The following is a 12,918-nucleotide window of genomic DNA, read 5'->3' as shown; positions in this document are numbered from 1 at the left end:
AAGTACAGGGGGCAGTAAAACAGATGAAAGCAGGGAAAGCTACAAGCATGGATGGGTGTGCGGTGGAATGTTTGAAAGTGGTGGTGCGATTATTGTTGATTGGTTTGTAAGATTATAGATTGTGTGTTTTGTTAGCGGTATGGTGCCAACTGACTGGCAAGTGCGTGTGTGGTTTTGTATAAAGGTATGGGTGATAAGTATGAATGTACTAGTTTTAGGGGTATAATCGATTGAGTGTTGTAGGTAAGGTGTATGGCAAAGTGTTGATTTAGAGAGAGAGGGTGCATAGGGAGTGATTGGTGATGAACAGTGTGGTTATGGGAGAGGGGGAAGATTTGTGGATCAGGTATGTGGTGTCAAACAGGTGTGTGAAAAGTATGTGGCAAAAGATAAGGATGTGTTTTGGACGTTCATGGATTTCGAGAAACCGTATGATAAAACTGATAGGGAGGCTTTGTAGACTGTTTTGAGATGGTATGGATTAGGTGGTAGGTTGTTAAAACGAGTGAAAAGTTTTTATGTAAAATGTACAGTGTGTGTAAGAATGGGAAATACTGTGAGTGGTGTCCCCTGAGAGTGGGGCTGCAGCATGGATGTGTGATGTCGCCTTGGTTGTTTTGTATTCATATGGATGGTGTTGTAAGGACGGTGAATGCGAGAGTGTTAGGTAGAGGTTTGAGTCTGGTGAATGAGTGGAATCTGAGTCAGCTGCTGTTTCCAGACGATGATGCACTAGAGAATGATTCGGAGATTCAGTCAGCTAGTAGAAGAGTTTGGAAGGGTGTGTCAAAAGAGGAAATTGAGAATGAATGGGAATAAGAGTAAAGTGATGAAGTGTATGACGTTGGTAGATGGTAGGAGGATGAATGTAGTTTTGAATTGTTAGCTGCTTGAGGAGGTAGAGCATTTCAAGTATTTAGGGTCACATGTTGCTGTGGATGGAAGAATAGATGTAGAGGTGAAATTTAGATTAAACGAAGAAGGAAACGTGCTGGGTGGATGAAGAAAGTGTTTAGATGTTGTTCGTTTAGAAAGAATGTTAAGAGAAGGCTGTATGAGGGATTAGTGGTACTGACTGCATTATATGGGGCTGAAACATGAAATATAGGAGCTGCAAAGAGGATGAGATTGAATGTAATGAAGATGAGGTGTCTGACGACTATGTGTCGAGTGACGTGTATGGATTGAGTTAAAAATGTTGAAGTACGAAAGAGAATTGGAGTTATGCAAGAGGTGGCTGATCAAGTTAAGCAGAGTGGTGGTTTGGGCATACGGAGAGAATGAATGAAGCGCGATTGGTGGAAAAGATAACTGGATCTGATGTGAGAGGTGTATTTCTGAGAGGAATACCACAAATAAGATGGATGGACAGTGTGAATAGAATGTTAGATGCGAGAGGGATGTCCATAGAGCAAGGAAGAGAGGCTGAGTGTGTTAGGGATGAATGGAGAGAAATTGTGAATGCATTAATAGTGACGCGGCCCTGATGGGATGTTCTCCCGCATCTGGTCTGATCAGCTGACCAGGTCAGGTGTGGGAAAGAGGTTAGGTCCATTATGATGTGGTAGGGGTAAACCAGCTCTGCTGTCAGGCCCTGCTGCAGATGTCACTGGACTGCACTGCGCAGTTGACCCTTGTGTGGTGTGGTGTGGTGAAGAGCGGTCCCTTCTTCCCTTAAAGGCTAAGCTACAGGTAAATGTGTGTGTATGTGGATGAGTATTTTGGTTAATGTGTCATCCTGTCTTGGCTACCTCCCATTAGAGGGGAAACAGCCAAGATATAAAATCAGACAATTAAATATATTTGTGCTGTATACTTATCCTCTAATCTTACTGACTGTGAGAAATTCTTTGACTATCTTACTTCCAAAATGGAACACATGCTATCAGTTTCTTCCTTCTCTGAAACTTCTGTTCTAGGTGATTTCAATGTTCACCACCACCTCTGGCTCTCCTCTCCTTTCACTGATCCTCCAGGTGAACAACCCTACATCTTATCTATCCTTAATGACCTAGAGCAGCTTGTGCAGCACCTTACTCATATCCCTAACCACCTTGGAGAGAGTTCCAACATGCATAACCTTTTTCTTAAATCTAATCCTTCTGCTTATGCTGATAATCTTTTCTCTCCTTTGGGCTCCTCCAATCACAGCCTTATCACCTTAACTAGTCCTCACTGGCCAGTGGACCCTCTCAAGAACTGGCTGCTTTGTCACTTTGGAGCTGCTGACTATGGTGGTACCAATCTTAAGTGGCGGTTTGGGTGGGGCACGAACCTCTGTACAGTGGTGCCACGTGTTCCATACCCGCTAAGTGAACGGCTCTGATATATGTAATAGGCATCACAATAAGATAAACACATAAGAATATAATGGTAACGTGTGTATTATAATATATGAAAGAACAGTAAACCAATTATACGTAAAATATTTATACGGCAATATAGAAACGTGGCATAATTATTTTACAGTGTTGCTTAAAAAAAAGTAGTCTCTTTTATTGGCTGTTACCGTATTTCTGGGGTTGGTAATAATGTCACAATTATGATTATAAGATAATATGCAGGATTATAAGCAAAAATATGCCAGTTTCTTAGTAAAAAAAATATATACATTAAACCCTCGTGAGCGGCAACACTCACACACACCCAGTCCGACCTGGTCATCTGTGAGGGATAGAGGAATAGGCCTGTTTGGGGACACCTCTTAAAAAAGACGCGCCAAGACTTTAACCTTCTGAGTGGTGTGGAAATAGTCAAATTTACAATATGTACATTATAATGTAAAAGAAAATAACCAAAATGTATCCTAAAATACCACAGACGAGAGAGAGAGAGAGAGAGAGAGGGGGGGGGGAAGGCAGACCAGGGACAGTGTTGAGTGCAGCTTAGTGAGAGATGAAGGAAGGGAGGGAAGGAAGGAGGGAGAGAGTGATTGAATGAAAACAAATCATGGCGCCAGAACAACGAGGTCATCTGGCGCCATATGTAAAACAATAATATTTTTAAACATAATTAGATATAATAAAAACAAAATAAAGAAATGAAAGCACAAGTTTATTAGTCACTCATAAAAGAAACAAAATTCCCAAGGGTGATGCACATCTCCCCAAGGAGAGAGAGAGAGAGAGAGAGAGAGAGAGAGAGAGAGAGAAGGCAGGCAATGGGCAGTGTTGAGTGCATTGTCAAGCTGAGGGAAAGATGAAGGGAGGGAAGGAAGGAGGGCGAGAATGATTGAATGAAAAGGCGCCGTAACACCGAGGTCATCTGGCGCCATATGTAAAACAATAATATAATAAAAAACAAAATAAAGAAATGAAAGCACAAGTTTATAAGACATAAAAGAAACAAAATTCCCTAGGGTGACGCAGATCTACCCCCAGGAGAGAGAGAGAGAGAGAGAGAGAGAGAGAGAGAGAGGGGGGGGGGCATCGCGAGTATGGAAAACGTGGCACCACTGTACAGAGGTTCGTGCCCCACCCAAACCGCCACTTTAGAATGGTACGACCATAGGAGGTCCTCAGGCAAAACTTCTTTGTCTTTCACTGAAATGATTATTGCTTCCATGCGCAAAAGCCACCTGTGTGTGCCTCTTGCATCATGGAGGTCATTCTCTCGGGCATGAAAGCATACATTTTTTTCCTCTTATCATGTAACTAATAAACGATAAACTTGGTTTAATGACGCTTGTTCCACTGCTGTTCACAACAAAGAGAGGGCCTTTAAAAGGTACCAGAGCCAACTCATCCCTAAATCTCATATCTTTGATGTTTCTACCTTGAATCGTGATAAATCTCACTTTCACTCTTATAAAAATAGTTTCATTCATACGAAATGCTCTGAACCCTCCAACTCCAAATCTTCTCACTCCTTCTGGCACCTTGTTTACAACTTTAATTCATCTTCTTTTCCTCGTCTTTTCTGCTTTCATGACTTTGTTACTGTTTCTCCTACTGATAAAGTAGAGCTCTTTGCTCAGACTTTCTCCTCCAATTCCGCCTTAGATGATTCCGATGCTGTTTCTTCATCACTTTCCCCCTCTGATTTCCTCAAGGCTAACATCAGAATATATTCAGCTGATGTGTTTTCTGCCATCACTGACCTCAGTACTAACAAGGCATATGGATCTAATGGAGTCCTTTCTGTTCTCCTCAAGAACTGTGCTTCTGTTCATACATTCTGCCTAGGTAAACTTTTTTGTCTTTTTCTGTCAACTTGTACCTTTCCTTCTTGCTGGAACTTTGCTCTCATTCAGCCTGTCCCAAACAAGGGTGGCCATTCCCAGCCCTCTAACTGTCGCCCAATTGCTTCAACATCCTGTATTTCTAAAGTATTTAAATATGTTCTTAAAAAAAAAAATAAATAAATAAAAGCATCTTTCATATCATAACCTTCTCTTCGATCGTCATACTAGTATGGGTTCTGCCAAGGACCCCCTACTGGAGATCTCATCTTCTTTTCCGGCTCCTGGTCATCCTCCTTTCGGGACTTTGGCGAAAGCTTTGTCCTTGGACTTCACATATCAAAGGCTTTAAATTGAATTTGGCATAAAACTTAAACTTCCGCGCCGCCCTCTTTTACGCTTTTTCTCCTTCTATCTGTGCCTTCATTTCTGGCTTCCTTTCTGATCGTTCTATAACTACTGTCGTAGATGACCACTGCCTTTTCTTAGGGCTATCAATAGTGATATTCCTTAGGGCTTTGTCTTGTCATCACCTCTCTTCCTTTTATTCACTGACGACCTTTTAATGTCTACACCTAGCCCTGTTTAGTCACACGCTGATGACTGCACCCGTCACCTTTCCATCTGCTCCCTACAGCATCCATCTCAGCAGTCACTTCAACAAACAAGGGAGAGGCTATGGCACATTTAATGTTTGACTTGGTTCATATCTTTCATTGGAGTATAAGTAATCTTGTTATTTTTAAAGCATGAAAAACTTAGTTCTTACTCGTACACTTTTCAACCCATCAAAATATACCATGGGAATATCCTCTAACTTTTAACAAAACCCAACTCAAGTCTGCTTCATCGTTGAACATACTTAGGGTTTCCTTCTCTCACGATTTATCTTGGAAAGGTCGAATTACTTCTTTAAAATCTGCTTCCAAGAGATTAGGTATTCTATACTGACCTCGTGCCTTCTTTACCCCTGCACAACAGTTGACTTTATACACTGGTTTTATTCCCTCCTGCGTAGAGTACAACTCTCATGTGTGGGGAGCTCCCCACATACAGCTCTTCTCAACATGGTGGAGACTTTTCATCTCGTCAACTCGCCTCCATTTACTTCCTCTCTTCGGCTCTATCTCTTTGCCACATTGTTGCATATTTATATCTTCTCTATCAATACTCCAATGTTCATTGGTCCTCTGAACTTTCTACTCGCATCCCTCCATCACTACGACTTTTTTTTTTTTTTTTTTTTTTTTTAAGTGTCCGACCCTGCGCATAGGCTTCACAGCCTGCTATCAAGGCCGAGCAGTCCTCCTACATACCATACACCTCTACATGTCACCACTTCGGCGCTAACACCCACCGTCCATATTGAATACATGCTAAGGCTGTCTCATACAGGACTGGTGTATTGGTATTAGTGAGGGTAATTTTACGACATGTCGGCGGGTCTTCTGGTAGATCAGTAAAGCCTGATTTAATGAAATTCAGATCCTTAAACTGTTCCCTGCCCCAGCGTGGATTTGAACCTGGGTCCATTAGGACTACAGGCCACCTCTCTACCGACTGAGCCACCCCCTCCGTCAAGCAGCAAACTCTCATCTCTTTTCTGTTCAGCTCCCTAATGCAAGAGTTAATCATTACTCCCAGTCCTTCATGTATGTGACAGGTCAACTCTGAAACTGTCTACCACTGCCTGTAGTTCTTACTGCCTATGCTCTCCACTCTTGTAAATGCAGTTTGTCCAGGCATCTTGAAATGAGCGGATCTTGAATTTGACTCTTTATTATTTTTTTTTATTTTTTTTTTATTTATTTATTTTTTTTGAGGGAACAATTTGCAGGCTTCTAGCCTTTGGTTCCTTCTTCCTCGCATATAAAAAATTCTCAAGAAAATTACTGTCCATTATGCCTTACCTCTGTAGTAGGACACGTAGTCAAATGTACGACTGTAGACAACAATGAAGATCACTGGACTCAGATAAGTTAACCTGTGACTCACAAAATGGCTTCACGGGGCATTGTTCACGTTTGACCTTCCTGACTGAATGTTTCCATTCTATGCTCCCAAATATTACTGGTGCTGGGAAAATTACATTACAATTCTCGATTTCCTGAAGCTGGTCTGTTCTGTACTTCACTGAAAGTTAATGGTTGAAACTCACCTACTGGAAGAGTGTATTAACTGGATAGACTGAGAACTGGTTGACCGCCTGGTGCTGGAGACTAGCAGTCAGTGGAAAACTTTTTGGCTGGGCATAATTCACATATGAAGTGGCCCAGGGTTGAGTTTAAGCTCGGCTTTTATTATATTTTCATTAAAGATATACATTTAGCATCATCCCAGTTTCAAAATTTGCTGATGACAGATATCTAGGCGGCAACACTTTTACTCAAGAAGATTTGATAACTAAAGTAACCACATTGTTAAGAGACTGGAATGGTTACGAGGTGGGGCGAAGCCCTCGCGAGTCTCTCGTCAAGTAGTGGCACTTCCTCACATATGAGCGGCCCGACCCGGCCCGGCCCGGCCCGACCGTCACGCTTTTCAGAAGGTTATATCTCATCAACCACATGGTCGATCACTGCGTGGTTTGAACCATATGATAGCCCAATTCTTTAAGATATGTTTTTGACAGGTTTCATCACATCCAGGCGGTGCACGTGGCATGTGACACGCACCAAGTGCAGCATATCGAAAATCTTCAAAAGAGAGTCACAGGCCAGATAGTCTGTCGTAAAGGCATGAAACATGGTAGGCAGATAGCCATCAATATACTCTAGGCATCCTCGGGGTGTAAGGGGACAATTCAATGCTTTCAGATTTAAATGGCCTAGCTCGTACCTCGCCGACCAGGACGTCTTACTGGTTTAAACTGTGGTACTTACCATTCGTCCTGTACAAGTGCAAGGTGATCGACTTTGTTCATGGCAATCCAGCAGTGATCTAGATTTTACTAAGAAGCGATAGCTGCAGTATTGGCATGAAAATAACCTAGGTGTAATAACTAGGTTATTTTTTTAAAACAGTATATTAGCATCAGAAATACTTCTAGATTTATACAGACGCAGTATACATACAGAAATAAGGGGAGGGACCTCTCAGTACAATTATTTGGAATTATCTTCAACAGCTGCGCAAGGCTTATGGTGTGTATTTTTGGCTGCCGACCCTGAAGAAAAATAACTGGGTGCTTGGCAGACTTTGTTGTTGTAGCAATACGATGTAAACATAAGACACTGCAGGTGAACTCGGAATATTGTGGCAGACTGCCATTCTAGAAACTGAAACTAAACATGATATTAAGAATTTCCCCAGCAAATTTCCATTTTAGTGGAAGAGGTACTACAAGTGTATGCCATTCGTTCTACAGCAATCCTGTACCAACATGGTAGAATGATGTGGGGATGCTATATGTAGATGTACAAACGCTTATTCGACTCTTCTTGGCTTTGTGAATGTGAGGTTATATACGTACGATCAGTGAAATGGATGTCAGTTTTCACCAGCAGGTCTAACTGTTAGTGCGAAATTGCATTCAACGGCTTTTCAGTATGAAGTTACATACTATAGCACATAATGCTATTTCTGAGTCAGTGCCATTCCTAATAAAGCAGGATTATTTTATTAATGATTCCGGAAGCTTCGTCTCCTTGTTTTCAGGCTAATTATTTTTACTTGACATCATTAACTTTCAGCAAATTTTGGTTCCACTCCCCAAAGCTGCTACTGCTTCTTTATTTTTGCCCTGTCCCATTTAGGGGTTTTCTTTCTAATCCCTCGCCTCTGCCTTACTCTGTCTCTTGCATCATCTTCCGTCAATCCTGTTTTCCGCATATCCTCACCTATTCCACCTATCCACCTTTTCCCAGGTCTTTCTTTTGACCTTCTTTACCATACTGGCTCTTTCTATGCTCTGCCCACTGATTCCTCTTCTACCTCCCTAACTACGTGTCCATACTATTTTAGCCCAGCCTTCTTAGCCTTCTTACTGCAACCACTCCCACATTCCTTTTTATTTTCATTCGCCAGTCTTTCCCTCAAAGAAAAATCCATTATCGATCTTGCTATTCGCGTTTTCTTCCACTCTAATAAATATTCTTCCCTACTCCTCAGTTTCTATATTTCAGTCCCATATATCAATACTAGTTTAATAACATTTTGTAAACATTCCTTTGTTTCTTACTTATCCTTCCGTCGCACATAACTGACCTCATTGTTCCACATGACCCAGCCTACTTTACCCCTTCTTCTCATCTCTACATCTAATCCTCCCTGTTCTACCATAGTGTAACAAAGATACTTGAATTACTTCACTTGTTTGAGTTCATATCCACTCCTGTTTACTATTCCTACACTTCCACCTGCCTTCTGACTATGGAACATAACTTCAGTCTTATTAAAAATTCTTTCCATTCCTCCTGTTTCTGGTCCAACTTGACATTTCAGCACCTCCTACTCTTGAACTCACTGCATCCCTTATGACTGTGAATAGAAACTGTCTCCAAGCAGAGCCTTGATGCAGACCAATTTCAGCTTCAAACGGTTTTCATTGCCATGTATAGTACTCTATCTCCGTCTTCAAGCCTCTTTACAATTCTTCTATCGGTCTAACCAAATATTCTGGAACTGTTTGTACAAACGACAGATTGTAACAACACCGAATTGCTAAAAGACTCTTATTAGCGTGAGGCTCAAACCCAACTTGCCACAGTGGGTGTAAAAGATAAGGCGGCCATCATGCAATTACAACCTTTTCCTTTCGGAGCAACACATTCCGAACTAATACAGTGTGGGTGGTACCGATAGTAAATTTAAGCTCTTCGACAACGATGATTGACAATTTGCATATATAAACGGGTTGTAAATAATAAAGAGCTGGTAAAGAACCCGCATCTGTGTGTGGCTCGAACCTTGAGGTTTATACATAAAATTTATAAACAGTCTTTGCCTGAAAAGCCTAAATTCACCACCACCCAAAATGGGATAGGTTGGGACGTGAGGATCCGAAAGGAAAAACGTCAGAACTGCATGACTACTGCACATCTTTTAGACCTATGGTGGCGAGGTGGGGTCGAGCCCCACACAGATGCTGCTGCTTTAAGGGTCCGATGTTATTACATTTCGGAACTCCCTTCTTTCTCATACACCAGAACACAGCCTTCCTTGGCAACCTGTCATACGCCTTTTCAAGATGAGCGAAACTGGAGAAAACCATAAACAAATCGCTTCCACGTCTCCCTGCCCTGTCAGCAGACTGCCCGCCATCCAACTCAAGCCCCCCTTCACTTATATCCTTCTCAACCACATCCCTCTACCTTTTCCTCACCCCACCCCCAACTTAGCTCCAATATCAAACTCGCATAGACCTCCGAATTAATATCTCACTCTCCATTCTTTCCTCATGGAGAGAGAGAGAGAGAGAGAGAGAGAGAGAGAGAGAGAGAGAGAGAGAGAGAGAGAGAGAAAAGGAATTTTACCAATGCATGACGATTTTATTTACTTCTTGACCTGGAGGTAAAAACACTCTCTCCATTCCTTATCCTTGTTTCATTCCCTAGGTCAAGATACGTCTGTAATAAATTTTCTTCCAAAATATACGGAATTCATCAAAAACACAAAGAACTGACCCATGACCATCATTGGCGTAACGACCCCACCGATCAAGGACAGGGCCACGGGGAAGCTGGGCATTGTTCGGCCTCCCAGCAAGTACTCGAGTGGGGTCTTCCGCCGAACCCTGTAGGCATTGTAGATCCCGATGGCTGCTGACGAAGCAAAAAGGAAGACGAAGAGAGTGTAGTCAATGCTGGAGAACCTGATGAGGAAAAGGACAAGCAGAAAATTGCTGGTTAGATTACTGCAACTGGATACATGTTTGGTGTAGATGAATCTGGTGAACAAGAAGAGAAGGACGAAAAAGGTTTAATCCAGTGATGAAATTTTTTTTGAGAAAAACACTAAACACAACGAGATTTGTGCGACTAAGAGTTTGTTTTAATTACAAAAGAAAGAAAACAAAGTCTGAAAGCCATGCTAATTCTGCATGCGTGCCTGCATGAGTGGATGGCTTGGCTGGCGAGGAAGGTTACCTACAAGTTTCTCTAGCTATCTACACCAAACTACATGCACAGTAAACACCACACTTCCTTTTCAAAAATTGGAAAAAAAAAAAAAAATGGCGTCGAATAACATAGCCTCAGAGTCCCCGGGGGGGGGGGGACCATAAATGCCCCCACCTTCTGCCCCTCTCCTGGTGACGACTCAAGATGCCTAGAAGCACTGTCTGACTCTCCTCTACATTTCTGCAACATTCGTGGCCTTTCCTTTAACTTTCGCTCTGTTGAGCACCACCTCTCCTTCTCCGAACCTCACCTTTTTCTAACTGAGAGTCAGCTGTCTGAGGCAACTGACAGCAAACCCTTTTCTGTATCCTCCTACTTTCTCTATACTCATTTCAAAGCCAAAGGTGGCTGTTGTGTTTATATACGCAACAATTGTGCAGGGGTAAAGAAGGAACGGAGTCGGCTCAGCACACCCAATCTCTTGGAAGCATATTTTACAAGAGATGTAATATGATCTCTCCAAGGTAAGTCCCGAGTAAATGAAACCCCAAGCATGTTCAAGGATGATGCAGGATTAAGCTGAACATTATTAAACATTAGTGGGTATATTTGTTGAAGATTTTGACGGGTTGATAGGTGTAAGAACTGAGTCTTAGATGCATTAAAAACAACAAGATTATTTTTACCCCAGTCAGAGATACTAGCCAGGTCAGACATTAGGTGTGCCACAGCCTCATCCCTTGTTTGTTGAAGCAACTGCTGAGATGGACGTTGGGGGAATCGAATGGAAAGGTGAAGAGTGGAGTCATCAGAATATGAGTGGATAAGGTTAGATGTACAGTTAGAGGGTCATTGATGAATAAAAGGGAGAGAGTTGGTGATAGGACAGAGCCCTGAGGAACACCACTGTTGATAGATCTAGGAGAAGAACGATGGCCGTCTACAACAGCCGCTATAGAACGACCAGAAAGGAAGCAAGAGATGAAGGCGCAGATAGAAGGATAGAAACCGTTAGAGGGCAGTCTGGAAATTAAAGATTTATGCCAGACTCGATCGAAAGCCTTTGAGATGTCAAGGGCCTCCCAATCCGCAGCTCCAAAGTGCCACAGATGACGTTTCTTTGGAGGGTCCGCAGGCCGTATCGGAGCAATATGACAGGCTAAGGTGATAAGGTTGTGATCAGAGGAGCCCAATGGAGAGAAAAGATTAACAGATTAAGCAGAAAGATTAGTTGTAAGGAAGAGGTCAAGTATGTTGGAGCTCTCCCCAAGGCGGTCAGGGATACAGGTAGGGTGCTGTACAAGCTGCTCTAGGTCATTAAGGTGTAGGCTTGTTCACCAAGTGGATCAGTGAAAGGAGAGGAGAGCCAAAGGTGGTGGTGAACATTGAAATCTCCTAGAATAGAGATTTCAGAGAAAGGAGAAATGGATAGAATGTGTTCCATCGTAGAAGTAAGATTGTCAAAGAGTAGAGAATTCAGAAGAATCAAGTTCAGGAACACGAGAGCAAAATAAGTCGTTGTGTACATATACACGACAGCCACCTTTGGCTTTGAAATGATTATAGAGAAAGTAGGAGGATACAGAAAAGTGTTTGCGTCAGTTGCCTCAGAGAGCTGAGTCTCGGTTAAAAAGAGAAGGTGAGGTTTAGAATATGAGAGGTGATGTTCAACAGAGAGAAATTAGAGGAAAGGCCACGAATGTTGCAAAAATGAAGAAGTGAGTCAGACAGTGGCTCCAGGCAACTCATAGAGTCAACATCCGGGAGAGGGGCGGATGGTGGGGGCATTTGTGGTCCCCCCCCCCCCGAGGACTCCGGGGCAAGGTGTGAATGCGCCATTTTTCTTTTAATTTAGAAAAGGAAGTGTAGTGTTTACTGTGCATATAGTTTGGTGTTGACAGTTAGAGAAACCTGTATTAGAGAGCATGCTGGCCTACTATTTGTGTTACTGAAACACTGAAAAAGTTTAGGAAAGGGGGATGGTCGGGAACTAGTCCCGAGGGCTGATGAAACGGGAACACCAGCTCTCCCTGTCATCAGCTTTCCACCCATCTTGAGAGTACTGTCCTGCTCGACTGGTGCTACAGTCTACTCCTCCTTTTCTTTAAGAAAAGATATTTTTCTATTGTTTCAATCAAAGAAAACTATTTTAAAGATCAAAATATGAAAATTAAGCAGGTGTTCAACGGTACTCTCAACTGCGTTTGAAGTAGAATGGCGAAGAAATGAAGGAGTGGCACCCAATTTGATAAGTGTTTGGGGAAACAGAAGTAAGAAGAAAATGAGATAAGGAGAAGAAAAAAAAGAAAAAATAGAAGAACAAGAGGAAAGAAGGAAAGAAGAAAAAGAACAAAAAGGAAGGAGGAGGAGGAGGAGGAGGAGAAAGAGGGAGAAGGAGGAAGAAGAAGAAGAGGAAGAAGAAGATAATAATGAAAAAGAAAAAGAAATATAGAAAAATAAGAAAAAGAAAAATTGAGTGTTATAATATGATCTGCACCTTACAATGCAGGGTAGGGCTGGCGGCATAGGGTCCTCCTGTTCGCAGGCAGGTAGCTGCGTTGACAGCGGTTATTGCAAAGACTGTTCATGCTCGTCAGCGGAGAAGAGAGGGTTCAGCCTTATATCTTACTAACATCCGTGGTCTTACTACCATTCTGAATTCTGTTCACTTTGTCCTCC

At 42.3% G+C, this 12,918-nt stretch overlaps 1 protein-coding gene across 1 annotated transcript in view; it reads right to left on the bottom strand.

Moving 5' to 3' along the window:
* The window catches only part of LOC145391155 (sodium-dependent multivitamin transporter-like), a 116,692-nt gene that overhangs the window by 45,436 nt on the left and 58,338 nt on the right, over window positions 1-12,918 (bottom strand). Inside the window, exon 4 of the mRNA XM_080265834.1 lies at window positions 9,805-9,992. Within this exon, the coding sequence (XP_080121960.1) occupies window positions 9,805-9,992 (188 nt within the window). The remainder of the gene's footprint in view (window positions 1-9,804; window positions 9,993-12,918) is intronic.

This window comes from Coenobita brevimanus, chromosome 17 (assembly GCF_032717465.1).
Source record: "Coenobita brevimanus isolate Jiangsu-jjx chromosome 17, ASM3271746v2, whole genome shotgun sequence".
Classification (NCBI taxonomy): domain Eukaryota; kingdom Metazoa; phylum Arthropoda; class Malacostraca; order Decapoda; family Coenobitidae; genus Coenobita; species Coenobita brevimanus.
The sequence above is the reverse complement of the archived record's forward strand: the minus strand, read 5'-3'. Positions and strand labels throughout refer to the sequence as shown.